Raw genomic sequence first — 17,497 nt, 5'->3', positions numbered from 1 at the left:
GTACGATTATTTAAGCAGAATATTGTCCCTATATTTCGACATGGCTCCTTCAAAGTACAGATTTCTACTTCAAGATTTCACATCCCCCTACAGTTCTCTGAAACTTCAGAAGAGCTTGCATTTGTTGATTAGTTCGCAGATCATGGCAGCGACTAAGCCGTGTGTTAGAACAGCTGAAATTAGTGCTTGGGAAGCGAAGGCGCGGGCCGCGATGGCCAACATGCGTCATGTACGATGTCAGAAGCGAGCTTTGCTGAAAGTAGGGAGCTGAGTATACAAGACGCTGCAACGGCAATCTCATTTTATGTTTGTGGGACATGGTTCCTCCTATTTGGAGACTCTAGGTGTCCTCAAAATTTGATCACCGGTTCCCCCATCACAGTAGGAATTAGCTGGTAGCAGCTATTGCGCAACGAATTGGTGAGTGAGCGGGTAGCTTTAAGGATTTTGAATCGTCAGAACAACAGGTAATAATAATTACTGTGTTTGTAGTGTACATTACACATACCCGAGTACCAATGAAAGGGTTGCTTTCAGTCCCAAGCCATTATTAGCAAAAGGCTCATGAGGGATAGGCCGTGATATCACAATATGAAATGAAAGCAGCTGCAGTAAAACTGAGTCATCATCGTCATCATCATCGACAGCAAGACATCAGTGTTCAACACCGATGCTTCACTGCCGTACAACCATGACTTATTTGAAAGCCTTATTGTAAAAGAAAAGAATAAGGTGGATGGGGGAGGGACTTAGTGCTAGCTTAACACAATCATTCCGTACCGTAGGGTCTCCGCGCCTGGTCGGAAACCCTGTGCGACACGACACACATAATTTCATCTACCAGCCTGGCTGCCTAGTTGGAGCTAGTCTGCCGTTGTACGCTAGGCTGACATCCAGTGAGGTTCGTAAAGGACAACTGTCAATTCAGCTGATGGCACTCTACTCCAACTTCGTGCTCAGATGTGTTTAGTTCAATGCTATCCAAAGCCGTAGGCAATTGTTCTTGGTCGTCTCCATAAAGGATATAGGACTTTTTTTGCACTAATTCTCAACCCTTTCCTTTTCTTTCCATTCTTTATTAAGGCTTCTTTCCTCCAAGGTCCTGTGAGAGCTAAGCTTGAGTACATATTATCGGTTCGTATTTCCATCATTGGTGATGATGTTGATGTATAGATAGATGTCACCTGACAACCGAGTTAATATACACCAATATACTCAGCCTGTCTGGATTTTCTTGAAGTTGAGAGGTACAAAACTTCATTGCAATTTCTGTTGATCGATAATCTCACGAAATATACATTACTGAATCAAATCGGTTATGATGTTCAATTCGTAGAATCTCCTCACTTAACACGAGAATTCAGCCACCCGAAACAGAGACATCATTGCATCCGTCGTGTCAATAGTTTCTCGATTTTGAGTTCCCGTTCCGACAGCCGTTATGTTACATCGGCGTCGATGATCACAATAAGGCTTGACAAAGATGAGAGGTGATGAACCAACTTCACCCGCGGTCATTCCTCTCATCCTTCTCAGAAGATAGACAACTATCCTATAAAAGTTGTTGACTTCCGAAATTTCATTCGAATCAGAAACTTGGTCCACGCGGATAAGGAAGTTTCAGACAAAGCAATGCGTTTTTTTCTTAAAAAAGTATTATGGTGTTCGTCGCGGAAGTGGATGAAGAATACTTGTTCATTTTACTGAATTTGGTTAAACAACTTCAGATTGTTGATTTCGTGATTTTTTTGAATTATCAGGGTGAACCGATTTGCCCTACCCACTCTGCACATGTTAAATCTTTTCTGAACATATAGGGAAAAATACTGCCAGTCTGTCTATAGTTCCAGAATATATCGGTCGATTTATTTTCGTCTTGAAGTCGTCAAGTTTGGATCTCCGACAGTTCAACCCATTAAATTCCCTGCAGCCTGCTATTTTCTTTATAAGAGGTAGTGTAAGAGACTCAATTTGTTGTTAGTTGATCTGACTGACTTACAAACATTTCATCACCGTTTTAAGGTACTTTATCAATGTGCAGTCCAGTGGGTAAAACTCCCGGGGTGCGAAATGCTCATCGAACCACAGATCGATGGTGAATATATAAGCTAGGTTAGGAATGAAGTAGCCTGTGTTGCCTAAAAAGTCTCTATAACTCTCGGAAATGTTTACGACCAGGTTGTGAACAACAGGACGCTTTTTGCGATGGATATGCGACAGTTTCTTGAAGGTGGTCAGTCGCACGAAATACGTGATTCTCATGACAAAACCTCTACGGAGAAATGATCCAAACATTTTCAAGCATAAAAAATAGATGCAGTACAGCACAGCTGATTGAACGCTCGATCAATATTTCGGAGGCATAGATGAACACATAATGGAAACTTTTTAACCTACTCTGCTCGGCATATATACATTGCAGGGCTTAGTGGTGGTAGAAAGTTTATCCTCCCACAGATATGCAGTACACCGACACGATGAAAGATTACCCCATCTTTGACCGAAACAGCAGGTATCTGGCAGTCTGTAATGTGGTCTTCAATTATTATCTCGATGTCGCACAATGCTCAAAAGGTTGCTGGAAATTCCTCGACGGCCCACTACCGGTTCCGGTCTTCTTACGGTTCACCGGGTAGACGCAGTCCCCGAGTTTCCGTCAAACTTCCGTTAGCCTAACTAGGCTCTGTTAACCTCCTGTTTCGATGAAAAGCTGCATTAATCGCCCCCTATCAACGCTACCAAAGACGTCAGGGTAGTCAATGCATTAGTCTTTGTGTGCAGCGCTGAAATGATTAAGTAACTGAGGCATGCAGCAGCGTCCACCGTAGAGCGAGTGACATTGTGCAAGTTGGTGCGTGTCTTGGCACAACAGCATTCTCCGGAACTCGTTCGAGCCGTCTGAGGAAAGCACAGGTACAAACGATGTCATCTTGGCCAACTGCCAATAGCTGTGAATTTCTCTAGTAGAAAGACAGTAAACAGAAGAGGTGGTGGGCCATTGAGGATGTTAACAAGCCTTTTGAGAATGAAGCTGGATAGAAGGTCACAGTCACAAGCTTTGTCTGAGTTCACTTACCATGACTGCAAAATCATTTGCGGCGAAGAATGCGATGGATGGGCTTGATAGGCTAAGTCAAGTTCAAGACTAGGAGAACACAGCTTTGGTTCTTCGTGGGACAGGACGGTCGCATTTCAGCGAATCTTTTGACGCAAGTTATCTTGATGTGGTTGATTTCCAGTCTGACTGCTGCTGTAAGCTTCCTGACTTCTGTTAATATCGGTATTCCCAACAGAGCAAAATAGGTCAAAGTAGATGACGATAGGGTTGAAGAGAGAAGAATCAATGACAGAAGCAATTGCCCTATGCACGATGCTAACTGGTGGAAAGCACTTTCCTTATAGCTTTTGTTTACTTCTCCGTGCATTAAACCTATAGTTATTCATGGACTACGCATTTGGGCACACACAAAGTACGATTATCAAAGATCCAAGTGGAGCTCATTCCTGAACAGTGAGGATATTGGCTCTGTTTACAGATCAGTATATTTGGGCCTCACGTGTGAGAAAGTCCAAAAGGAGTCGAGTGGAAACAATCGGACTTCATCAGTTCGCCAGTAACAACACAAAAAGATCAATCAAAATAACTTATAATGGACACGGAGCGGTATTTAACAAATTCGGATGGTTCTAATACTGGTGCAATGTATAATTTTATAGAGGTAATCAAATAGTTCTGTGTCGTAATCGGGACTTGCAATCCGAAGTTGAGCAACTGATGCATCTTATAGAATATTTGTGTAGGACAAACGTGGGACGACATCAAACTCTTTTGACGCGCAAGACGGCACCATCCCTTGCCAAGGCTGACAGAGGGATGAACGCGAAGCAAGTCAACCATCCACCTCAATCCAGTTTTCTTGGAACATCATAGCTCTATTACTTCTGTAATATTTCCGAAGAGGAATTTCCCACAGGTTTTCGATCCGTTCTGGTACCGAACAAATGTTACTGGAGATCCCCTCAAGGACTTGCATTTTTGGACAATTCGGTCAGTAAGGATGATCTTAATCGGTCCAAAATTCTTGACAAATGCAGGTTCCAGACGAAGTATTACAAACAGACTGAGTTCCTCCTTGAAAAAAAGATCTACATAAATATGTGGTAGGTTAGTACGGGGACTCTGAAACGGAAGGATAAGCTTTAGATTTGTAGAGCGTAGGTTCCAAAGCTGGACACCAGGGCTGTGCCACTCGTAGTGCATATAGTGGAACACATGAATATACGTAGATAAGAGTGTCGACTGCGTAGCTGTGCTTTGCGTATGGATGGTCTTGTTGTCTAAATGAATTTGTACCGTTTCTGCAGGTTACAAAGCGATGGCCGAAGATGCAATAAAGTACGCGCTTCCAACATGCCTTACCAGTTTTATAACGGTTTCAGAGTGGACAGTTGAGAAAACTCTTCAGTAAGAAGCTGGAATGACAAACACAAATATTTTCGTGACTAGCTGAAAAGATGTTCGGCAATTCCAAGATGAGCCTGAAGCATTTAAATTGAAACTGTGAAAGTAACCAGTGAAGTTTACAGTTGGATCGGTGTCGAAAATATCTGGTGAGGCAATTGTAGCAGGTGCGTTGGACCTTAAAGTGGTTCGTCCAACCGCTTGGGAATTTAGTGGTACATCTATGACCTTGTCAAAGTAGTTCAATACACTTTTGCATCCTATCATTATGTACAAAGTTATATCGACACTGGCAACTATCAAGCGGAATCAGCAGGTAGAGTGGAGATGAGATGTATACTAACGGAGAAGCTGAAAGACGATAGCGGCCAGAGATTTTCAGTTGACTGTTGAAACCAGTAAGTGGGATGACCGTCAAGACCAGTTTAAGCAAGCCACGGCCGATGCAGCAAAAGAATAATCATGCTGACACAGCTCGTGCTTATATGAGAGTCAGGGTATTACCAATGTTTCCGTGCATGAACATGACCGAAGAGTTCTGTTCAGATGCCTAACCGCAGGGCAACAGTTTTCGACAGAAGATTAATGGAGGCTGCCACAGAAGTTCTGCCTCCAACCCGAAGGTTCCAGACGTGGAAAAGCGACTCGCATGGGTTATCGTTTCCTGAACTATCTTAGTGAGATGTCCCAATAAAATACACCAACCGTTGGGTCGTTGGACTAGCCTTTTAGGGTGTAATTTACGCAAGATTTGTTAACTCAACCGTGATGTTCAGTCACACCAAACACTGAAGTTTTTTTCCCTACGTTGCATTTCAGTATTTGTGTGGGATGACGTTTTGGATATCGGTAACCGCTAGGATAAAACGATACGACCGGCCTAACTCCAGCGTTCTAATCGGCATGTTAGTAGCAAAAACTAAGCTGAAAATATCAAGGCTAACAGAGGCGATTGTTTCGTCCAAATATTTGTCTTGAAACAACTATGCACTAAGTTCCACTGAAGGCATCGTTCACAAGACAATTAAAAAAACGAGCGGATTCAGAAGTCATTGAACAAAGTTTCGCCATGTACATGCAATCCTACAGCAGTCAGTGAAAATTTTATTTGTCTTCCTGAATTACACCAGAATCTAAGTTGCGCATATGCCAAACTACGTTATACTTAGTCAGCTTTCTGAAACACCTCCCATCAGCTAGGATTTCACGATGAAACTGATCGAATTCAGTGCATGCGTATCTACTTTGCTTCCGGGGTAGTTAATGTAGGTTTCAAAGTTGAAAAGTACTGCCATTGCACTTGTTCAGCCACCTAGAGTTGTCGAGAATATATTACGCCTCTGGCGCACTTCCTTCATCTAACCATCATCTTCAAGTTTTTTCAACCCTGGCATTTTCAGTTTATTTGAAAATTGGGTGAAGTTGCTGCTACAGAGGATTTGACGAAGCTCCGATAACCGGCCGCCAATTACTGTTGTCCAGAGCGTTGAGGCCTCGCAGATTCAAGCCACGAGTAGGTTATGGATCACATCTTGTAATAGGGGCGATTTCAACGATTGGATTCGGCGTAGGTAAAACAAATGAACGTAGCCGACAAAATCATTCGTTATGATATATCTATTTAAATCCCGCCCAGAAACAGTGTTAAATTATCCACTAAGGCTAAACGCACAGCGCCATATGATACAAAGCTAGCCATTTCACATCCACGAATGCTCGAATGCGACGTTCGACCACTTCGATGGTGGTTCAACCGAATGTTATGAATAACAACAAAGTGCGTGTCACGCACGCTGAGGACTCACGGATGAGTTGATTAGAAAGCTAACGCATTTTCATTAAAACTACCGCCAACAGCGTAGAGTAACGAATCCCATCGGACGGAAACCCGATAAGACGAAGAATAAACCGGAAGCCACGGAGGGGAGACACACCAGAGCAAGCACACATGTACAAACAGGCTATAAGCAATCCAGATAAGAGACACTTCATCCGTTTGTCCCCAAGATTACATGGAGGAAATCAAAAGCAAAGCTCCTACGAAAATTGGAGTACCAAACTTGATGACGACAGGGTGAGAATACAGGGCAGCTCAAACAGTGTATAAATCGTCCGCAGCGAGTGAAAAAATGTCAGGCTATTTCGCTGATCATGTAAATGGATTTGACAACGAACCATGCGAAATCGGACATATCAAATGGTGTGTACAAATCGAGAAATCAGTAGCTGGGAGAAATTCGCTTCTTTTACAGTTTGTATAGCAAATACAAGTTGAATGGGAATTTTGGATGTGACCGATGTCTTTTGGAATTCCGGAAGTTTTGTCAGAAGTTTGAGCACCAGGGCAAAACTGACTTCGCATCAGAGAAGAGAGAATCCATTGGAGAACAAACACAAGGAACTAAATTCCTTAGTTGTTGATCGAACCTTCGCGTCAGTTAGAGACGGGCACAGCACCATCTGAGATGTTGTTCTGCATTGTAATGTACGTGGGACTGTCAATAAGGTCTCTGTAACAGACTGAACCAGCGGTCTCACCGAATGTGAATGGGGTTGGTAGGCCTGGGTATGCCCGTTTTCATTTTATCTGCATCTATCGAAAGAAAAGTAGGAGAGATTGTATACTGTGAGAAGTGAGGTAGTTTGACCGATCAGGGATAAGGAAAAGTAAACAAAAACATTTTGAGTTTTATAAAGAGGGGTTAAAAATTTGGAACGGTACATAATTCACCTAATCATATTGCAGGAGACAGCCGGCACAGAGCAAATCAGGTATGTATATCCCGAAAGCAAGACCATGAAACAGAGGAGAGCACATACTAGTTGGAGCACATGAGGAGTTATCAAATGCCTCCAAGAATAATCGCAAGGGCTCCCATGGTTTAACAATGGTCGGTGAGATTGAATTGACATATCCATATTCTTCGCGGTTCACAGGGCTTATGCAACTAGCATTTGTGTGATACACAACTCAAAACTCATTCTTCAACCGTTCGCTAGTGACTTCCTCTCTCTCTACCTCTCTAAACGTCCTGATGGTTTGAGTGATATGAAAACAGAATGACTAGAAGTTGGAACAGTTTTTTGGAGCAGAAAGGTAACCTGATGGTTAAAATTATCTTTCGCCAACTTAATGTGTTCGTCGATGCGCAGTGTGCTAGGTTAACGGAAACTCGAGGATTGTACCTAATGCGTCCCACGATGAGTGGAATCAAGAGCTTCCAGCAACCTTATAAGTAGTATGCTCCGTCAAGAAAATATACAGCGAAACCCCCAGCATCGTATCAATTGGAACACCGGGCGGGAAATGCAGTTGGAGAATAGCATAAATGAAGATTTCAGCTGGGATCCAGTTGAGTCTGCGGTTAAACCCGAGTCGATTTGAAAATGAGTGTATTTCGCAAATTAGCCTTTTGTTTCAGCAGCAGTCGCTCATCTAACTCAACGACTAAATGGTCACCTTAGCGATCGTCATGTCCATCATCGACATACCGTCAAGGTCATAGGCGACTGTATCGTGTCCGAATCAAAATGACGTACAATGGATGCAACGCAGTCCAGGTGGAAACTCAGACACTGAAATGAAATTGCATCGGACACATAGCAGCTGAATAGTGATTGACTGACTGTCTGAAAAGGTAAAAGACAGCCTAACATTCACACAAGAAATGGAATGTTTCACACGTGCACCAACAAAAACACATAGCCACATCGTTTGCACGTGTGTCACCAAATAGCCGTCGGTCCCACATGCAGTAAATTCTTAAGGCCATTTTAGAGATGACCAACGGGAAATTCGTGAATTCGGTGCTACAAAACTTGTGTTAGCGACCATACCTATGTAATGCCTTCACAGCTATTCACGTACGGACCAGCATTCGCCTGTCAGCAACGGTTCTTAGCAAACGTATACGTTATCAGCACTTACCAATATCCCTGGACTTTGATACTCGATATGACCACAAGTGTTTCCTCCATGGTTGAAAGAGAATTCACATGGTGGAACAGTTTGAAACCAAAAAAATAGTTTGCTTGGGGAGCAATGGTATCGGACACAATCTTATGGACATGGTACTGATTACCGAAAGTATAAACCTCATGCGGTTCGCGTTCCGTCGAACCCCAAAACATGCTTTGACGCACCACTCAAGTGTGAACATATACACCTGACAAGATAATAAGGATGTATCCAGTTTGCTCTGGTAGACTAGTGTCATGCGTCAAAGATTCGCAGTTCAAATCACCCCACGGTCATGGACATTCACCACTGATGAACTTTACTGAGAGCGGAACTCAAGTTCAGCGGTTCTACTCTCTGGAGTCAGCTCAATGGAATAACTGCGCCCGGACAAAAGAAGCCTGTTCAAAGGAGACTGATATGAATTCGAATTGGGTCACTTGTCAAAAGAGTTGAATGAGTATCCTCTTGAGGTTGCTACTCAGCTAAAGCTTGTATTCTCCAATCTACGTTCGTCTACTGTTGGAATGGCTGGGACTCGATTGAGAACGCTTTACAAAACACACCGATTCTGGATACTTATTATAGGAAATCCCGCAATAGTTACAACCCTGATGTACAAATACATGAGTCTGTCTGCAAGACAAAGCAACAATACACTGTACTGCCTAACAGACGCCCTTGTATTTAACCAGAGAGTGCGAGACTGAGTGCGTCTGACAATGTCCGCCTGCAATTATGAAACGAACATGATCCAAATCAGTAGATAACCCGTCAGTCTTAACAATAGCCTTGTGAAGTACAGATTGTTGCACTTGCCTTTCCGGTTCTTGCCATCAGACCGTTGCGGGGAATGGTAAACATGTGACCCCAGATGAATCGCTTTTTTAAGTTTAGTTTTACGTCGAGGATTTTTCGAACAAACTGGCATGTTCGCCTGGTCGAGACCTAACAAATGGGATTTCCAAATGTCTTCAGGACCACCAGGGACCAAATCTGTAGAACCGGGCGCCGGAAGGTCGCTGTGGCAAAGCGGACAGCGTAGTCCATTACGGGTCGAGGGCAGACATGCATGGGTTCTCAGTTCTGGTTCCGGAACTGCCTCCGAACATACATCACACCGTGTGTAATGGCCTGGAGGTGCAGCTTCACATTCATTCAAGAGGTGGTCGGTCATGCTTGCGATTTCGACAACCTATAGGGGGACGAGAAAAAGTGCATGAATTGTAATGGGTCACCAGTTACAAGCAAAAGCGACCGGTTCAAACATTCTTTTATGTATCAAAGATGTGAACAAGCACAAGAGTCACGAGTGTGCAGAACAAGAAGCACGGTTGTGTCAAATCCTTCCGAAAAATTGTTTTATTTTTATTATTCCGGCTCCTCCTCAGCATATTCATTTCACGCTTTGGAGAAGCAACGTTGAAGCAAGGGAAACGAAGGGAAATTATAGCGCATGTCATTCCCAAAAGACGTGAACTTCAAGTTTCTTTCAGCTTGCTGATATGAATTCCCTAAGATCTCCGCAACATGAAACACTCATTTATGAGAAGATATTCGTGTTGCAACGACCGCCTGGATGCTTACAAGCTTAACTTGGGCAGCTAGCTGGCTAGTCCAAGGGTCTGGAACCCGATACTCCAAGCATAATCACATTGAAGTAACATGCTATCGAGGGTCACCTATTATTCATTATTATTCACTATTCCGTTCACTGAGCTGAGCAGTTTAATTGCAAACGTATCGTCACCAGCCGAGGTGACCGAGATGCGTGGTGAGTTGATGGTGGATCACAGTGTCGGTGTGCAGGCCTACGAACCATGGTTGGATGAGTGAAGCATGAGCATTTAGCTCATTATGCGCAAGATCTAGAAAACTATCTCCTTACGGGCATTTGCGTGAATCAACTGAGTGGCAAGATGTTTTGTTTACTTTCTTCAGTCGCTAGGCTAGCACCTACGCTTATGAACCTGCAGTGTGGCAAAACTGAAATCTAAAGGGAGGAATGAGTTAAACGCATAGAAGTGTTCCAAGTCTGACTTATTAAGCACGCACCTCTGTCGATGTGGTTTTGCGTATTTCCTGACAATCAGCTAGTTCCACACTGCACACTGATAGACAAATTATCCAAAGTTTAGCTGTCCCCCGTAGAGGGATTCTCATGTGGATCCGAGCGGCAAGGCTTTCAGCTCAGCCTTAGTCTGTTGCATGCGGGACTCGTTATGGACGTTTTTGTGAAAAGAACAATGAAAAACAATAAAATGATCGACTGTTGAAAAACCTCCACCATTGTGGACTTCCCTTTGGTCTTCTAGAATACGTACATCTGAATAAAATATTATTATTGTTTCGACCAGTTGGTTTTGTTTCAAAGTACACTCTCGATAAATTGGCTATTCTTTTACAGAGTACTTCACAAGGTTGTAATTCTTCCTGCGATGCAGCATGCACTTCTGCGCATCCTAGATAGTCTCTCTGATTACTTCATACTCATTCTCAACTGTTGCACCAGCAGGTTCAGGTGAGCCTCCGGGTACAGGCCTGTTAATTTACAACTCGCAAATGGCCACGAGAACTAGGAGCCTTGCGAACACATTTAAGCACCTAGCGAAGTTAATTTATTGGGGTGAGTAATGCACTACAGTCCAGGTACCATATAGGAGCCGGAACGGTGAGAGTTTCACGGGACCTTCAACAGTTGGCGCAAAAGGCATCCGAAAACCGAATACAATCCCAGCCGACTAATCATACTTGGATAGGGTTCATACTCGAAACAGGTTAAGCCGGATTCTTTTACTCGCTGCATACGGCAAGACGTAGAAGCGAAAACGTCTGCCTGCTGACGTCCCCTTCCATCCTTCCATCCTGTCCCACTTGGCAATCGCCCTGGTATAGGTACCAGCTGCGGGCACGCAAGTCAGGCACCTCCGAAACTGCACACTAGCACTCATTTCTACTGCACCGGGCCCGCTATTTGGGTCTCGTTCTCCTGTTTTCCCCACGGACATCAACGCCAGAACGCTCAAGCAAACTGGTCAACAAGCTGCTCTTCCGCAATTTTGATTGACATCTGGGGCATACCTGGAAAACACACACAGGATCCAAGTACACCTGTTCGCAACATGAAACTCGTCCAAACTTGATGCTATAGGTTACGAAGTTAGAATGATCTTGCGCATGCTACAGCAGAATGTGACGACGTTGGCACAGCTCTAAGCTCCGCATCTGGGGCTTCCTTTCCAGGCTGGATAACTCTAAATATACGGATCTGTGCTGTCCGAATTCCCACTCTGATTACACATGCGAACCGGTCGAAACACTAAACGCTCATCTCATGTTATGCACCAATGAATTGCAGCTACGACTCGCCGAAAGACATTTTCTGTCGAGAATTGACCGACTTTCTGTTCACCACGGAGAGCTTACATATAGTCATAATAGAAGTAGAAGCCAATACACAGGCAGAACACCTCAGCTCATCAGAAACACGCCTTAGTGGCGTACTTAGCATGAACGCAAAATTCAATGACAGTGGTGAACGTCTTTCTGAGTTCTGTTCTGATCACCTGGTGTTTCTCGGTAGTACTGTGCCCAGATGATTTGGACGCCGTTGTGCTACCTGTTAGCCCCTTACAGCTGAACACCGTTCGAACGAAACTGACCGCAGTGCCATTAGTTAACGGTGACGCAGTTTAATTCTTCACTGACAATTTTTTTGAACCATTAGGTCGAACATTTTCAACAACGCTCAGTTGGCTGCGCGTATTCGGGAATAAGGATGTGTCCCGCAGAAACGGGGCCAATCTGTAATCTTCGGTGTGCTCAAACAGGGTACCTGAATTAACAGTAACATCCATAGGAGTACAAGCCTCACGCGCGTCGCAGCACGATTACTGAATTCCCTTTTATTTTGGCGTCCATCTCCGGCACCTACGACGCAACTCCGTAGGCATTAAGCAGGATTTCCACAAGGAAGTGGGTGCACGTTCGACATGATGCTCAGATGTGTTTATTTTGATGCAGTTCAAAGGTGTACTCAGTCATAAAGTTGCTGAAAACTCTTTAATAGCTCATGGCCAATCACAAACGAGAGATTCAGTCGAGATTCGTTTAAGTAACCCATAAAATGGTAATTAGTAAGGAAATTTTAAAGTCAAAACACAGCGTATTGAAATGGGGTGCTAGAGTCCGAGGTTTTTGTTTCCGGAGACAGCCTTTCTCAAGAACGTTTACAGACCTAATTAGTTTGCAACCAGGATTATTTCGCCGATTTCGTACAATTTGGGTTCAATTCGAACATGGGATTCAAGAGGAATCAAAGACCGCAACTACCTGATGAACCCAACGAATGGTGAAACTGGTAGTGGGCTTTCGAAGAGTTTTCAGTAACCTTAGGAACCTCGGCAGCCGTCAGGAAAATGTACTGTAATACCTAGAATGTTGCGCCGGTGAAGCATGGGGCGGTCTTTGTGAAGCACGTTCAGATGAAGTGTATCATAAACGAAAGAATCAGTTACGTGCTTGGTTAAAACCAAGTTAGTTTTCAACTAAATGCATTTCGGGTAGGCAGCTTCTCCATGATCATCATCATCAGAGACACGGGGCTTGTCCACACTAGTCTCCTGCCATTCCATTTACTTCCCACCTTTTACCAAAAACTTTCTCTACTCATAGTTGTATGGCAATAATGCACCAGTAATTCATTACTGGTGGAATGCTTTCACTGATGTTGGGCGCGTGAATGCCACTTCATTCACATTTGAGACGCCTTAAAAATTGCCAGCAGGCACTCGAATTCGATTTAGCCTGTAAAATAATGGGACACTTTCGGGTATGATATTTCCCACCACCACCACCACCACTAATAAACAAACTAACAAGTTTTGTTCCCAAAGCGAGTGGATATAATTAGATGCAAGATGCTCGCATAAAAGTGATGCTGATCGACGGAGATAAGTGGGATCGACAACATGGAATAATAACCAATTTTCTGATCGATAAAACACTACTTACCAGACAATATCCTCACCATAGAGTATGTAAGCTGAGCTAAAACAAAGAACCTGCCCAATTTCATTCGCTCTCCAATCATTCTCGCCCGGTCCATCCTGAGAGTTGTAGCGCAGATTAGATTAGCAAACGGACGAATGGATATCACGCAACACCCAAGTTCATCATTGCCCAATGCCGGAAAAACATCAGAAATCTAGCGGAAAGTGCTACCTATGTCATGCTAATCACAAGCCGGCACGAGGTGCGAAAAAAGGGTAACAAAACAACCTCAAGAGATTTGAATTACAGCAAATTTCTGCATGAATAATGACAGGCATCCGGTACACTGGGAAAGAGAATAGCCTGACAGCAGCTGAATTAATGATCGTTCCATGACTGACAGTTGCAGGTATTGTCTGTCTGTCTGTCTGGCATATTGGAACTTAGATACGTTACCAATGTACAATCCGATAGAGTTCACCAATCAACGAGCTAACTGGGAGTAGTGTTTATGAAAGCACCTGTATATACTACTTATAAGGTTAGTGAAAATTCTTCAACAGCCCACGACCGGTTTCGCCGTTGTAGCGGCTCATCAGGTAGGAGCAGTCCCCGGGTTTACGTCAACTTGGTGGTTTAATTGAACCCAAATTGCACGAAATTAGTGAAATACACTCATTTGCAAACAAATTTGGTTTTGCGGGAGACTCACATCATAAACGAGAGATTCATCTGGATTCTAGTCGAGTCTCCAAATCAAATTTGTCTGAAAATGAGTGTATTCCCCCAGTATACGAATTACCAACTACAGCAGCAGTTGGGGAACAGAACAATGTTAGAAATGGATACCACTCTTATGATTACAAGGTCATTAAGAGGTATCATATCTCAAAACCTATCTACTAATCTCGTTTTTTCATCCCCGGATAATAGTTAAGGATGTTATCACCAATCGGAAAACATAACTGTTTGCACATATAAACATGGTCGGACCAACCGATGTGGGTGACAGAAATTAGTCAGGTTTGAATTAAAGCTGGATGTGGTTAGACTCGAAAAAGTTATCATGCTCCTTGACAAATCGCATCTCCGACAGCCGTACAACTGGCTTCGCACCTCTTCGGCTCATTAGACAGGTGTGGTCGCTAAGTTGCAGTTAAACTTATGTTCTGATTGAACACCACACTGTAGGCAATTGGGAAAATACACACATATTGGAAACTGAGCTGCGGATTCATTTGAGCCTCTGTTTACCATCAACTTCATTTGCAAATAAGTGTATTTCCCCTCTTATCGTCCTTACCCCTATTCGAGTCCGGTTAACTCGGCATTTCATGACAGCTGTGCCCCGAAAAGACAGCCAACAACTAAATCCTTGCCGTAATAAGCAGTAACGGAAGTGGCTGCGGCGGCAGCGGCGGCAATAGCAAAGCCGAGTTAAAGCTAGCTCTGAATAGGCGATCCACACGGAAGGCGGACGAGTGGAGAATTAAAAGCTGGCTAGTCAAAAATGAACCGCCCAACGAACACCAGGCGACGATCCATCACCAACGACGCTGAAGAGTGGTGCTTCACTGTCGTGCAGACTAGATCAACATTTTTACTCCATTCTGTGTCCAGTTCTTCCAGAGATCGGCAGAGTGTGCATGTTCCTCTGGATTTGTACCTGATTCATTGTTTCACTCAGAACGTGATCAGTAACGGCGCCTCAATAAAAGCGGTCCAGATGATGATGATGAGCCATTTTTGTTTTATTTTACGATGGGACACTTACAGGCCCGTAGGATTTGTTCGCCAGGGGGGAAGGGCGCCCATCGGCCACACACAGACGTGTCCCTTCCTTAGATAGGTGTTCCTCAGAAAGACTGACAGTGGTCACCTACATGTAGCTCAAATCGTTCGCCTCGGGCTAAGTGTTCTCGAGTTCCAGTTAAGGTTCGCGGGTGGTTATTGCGTGATCACCCCTCAAGAGGATATGGAAGTGACATGGTGCTTTTAGACTATTTGGCAGTAACCGATGAATTACAATGGTGAAACTGTCAACGACAGTAAACACTGTCCAGTGTACTACACAACTTTAGAATACTTTATAAATGGTATTAGCTAGTCACTTGACTTCAAGAAAGAACATCTGTATCAACAAGGTTCGAAGATCAGGCTGCGGGACGTCCAAGGAAGAATGCTTGCCACTCGATTCTCCCATGGAAACAACGAAACAAAAGGTGGAAAAATTGCATGGCTGGTGACATTGATTAAAGGGTCAATCAACTACACCTGTGGACTGGATTGAAAAGAGTTGAATTTCTCCGCTTGCCACGCAACCATAGCAACGGAGAAGTGCAGAGACCAATATAAATTATTTGAACCATTCAGCGGTGCCGTGATCACCATGTAAATTAATGTACACTAGCAACTGTGGTTGGGTTAAAGGCACCGCACGGGATGTAGCTGGAGCGCCAACTGAGCGGGTTGGTCTGTTGCTCAAGATGAATTATGAAAGCAGGCCATTTATCCAATCAACAGCAACCAAGCAACTTGCTGAAGAAAATTCGACGAAATGAATAAAAAACAACTGAAGAACTGTGTGTCCGAGAGATATCAAAAATGAAAGAAACAATATACTTATAAATTGGCAAATGGTAGATGCCCAGGCCAATATGGTTATCTAGGTTGATCAGCTCATATTCACTGCAGCTGAATTTATCACCATTAGATTGCGATGCTTTATGCATTGTGTATAAGCGCTATTTAAAAATCAACGATATGTAACTAGTTACCAGGAGTCCTTTAAGGAAAAATATCACTCGTATCATGGCTTTTGCATAGCACAGCTTCCAATCGCCAAACTGTTCCGTGTCTACACAGTTTTCATTAGCATAGTATAATCAACTTTAACGGTCTGTTAACGCAGAGAATACACCTTCAACCTATACCCACCATAAAATTCCTGAATTTTTTAAAAAATAAATTCTATCTCAGTCATGAAGGAGGATGTGATGTTCGAAATACAACAATGTTAATAAGATCCTACATAAAAAGAAGAGTGAAAAGTCTTTATGTGAATTATGCAAAAGTGCGAGACATCGATAAGCCACCTACAGCGCTTTCGCTTACCTGCTTGCAATCAGGACATCTGTGAAGCATAGGACAATCGCTCCAATAATGCAGATCCAACCCCTCTTCTGTGAAGGAATCATTCTGTTCCCCGCAAAAGATACAGGTTTTGTCCAAATTCAGTAAGAGTTCCGCCTCAGTCACCAGCTGAGCTGATTGTGGTGGTAGTGGGGAGGTGCGCTCGCGAGACTTTGACTTGTTCGAACGACTATCCGGCCGAGAGGGAGGTGATTTGACCTTTTTCCTTCCGCGTTTGGTAGACTTTTGCGGCGAAAAACGAGTAGCGGGTTTGACTGCGGTTTCTGGCGTGTGTGGTCGCTGATTACTGGGCTTGGAAGGGACACTCTTTTTACCCCTATTACTCATTATTGATCGTAATTGCTTCACTTCAACCTGGCCATGCAAAATAGTTGAGACGAAGGGAGGTAAGGTTTCCCGCGTCACAGTTTACCAAATCGTTATATAAGAACCGGTCGAAACCAGGAAAATAGCTCGTCGGAATACATAGGGAAGAGACACGTTCATTTTTCAGCTTGAATGTAAACATCGACTGAGCTGTTTGTGCGTTTTTAGGCAGACAAAGACACATATCACTGACAACGACTGTGCTTCACTTCAAAAATTTAGCTGGTTTTCAGAAGACTGTGTTTTAGAAGTGATTTATTTTTCCATCTTTCTATTTTTATGAAAACCTATATTGTGGTCAACACTGCGGACATGACAATGTAATCAGCTGATTAATTGATGGCGTTTAAAAATCCTAATTGTCACTTCAAAAATTTAGCTGGTTTTCAGAAAATCATGACTTTTAAGGACGATTGAACTGTCTTTCACGTGTTCACTGGTGAGTCAATGTGCCTGCAACATATCATGACAGTGTCCGGTCACGATTGTCTCAGTTCATACTCATGGTATTACAAAGTAGGCCGGCTGGATCCGAATGACTATTTTCTCACTTTTTCAAGAAATTG

At 43.5% G+C, this 17,497-nt stretch overlaps 1 protein-coding gene across 1 annotated transcript in view; it reads right to left on the bottom strand.

The window, feature by feature from the left end:
* Nucleotides 1-6,458: 6,458 nt before the first annotated feature.
* T265_10556 (hypothetical protein) overlaps nt 6,459-17,497 on the bottom strand; it is a gene marked incomplete at both ends in the record, with an annotated part of 37,577 nt that continues 26,538 nt past the window's right edge. Inside the window, 3 exons of the mRNA XM_009176958.1 lie at nt 6,459-7,055; nt 9,192-9,615; nt 16,527-16,919. Of these exons, the coding sequence (XP_009175222.1) occupies nt 6,997-7,055; nt 9,192-9,615; nt 16,527-16,919 (876 nt within the window). The remainder of the gene's footprint in view (nt 7,056-9,191; nt 9,616-16,526; nt 16,920-17,497) is intronic.

Source organism: Opisthorchis viverrini (assembly GCF_000715545.1).
Source record: "Opisthorchis viverrini unplaced genomic scaffold opera_v5_384, whole genome shotgun sequence".
Classification (NCBI taxonomy): domain Eukaryota; kingdom Metazoa; phylum Platyhelminthes; class Trematoda; order Opisthorchiida; family Opisthorchiidae; genus Opisthorchis; species Opisthorchis viverrini.
The sequence above is the reverse complement of the archived record's forward strand: the minus strand, read 5'-3'. Positions and strand labels throughout refer to the sequence as shown.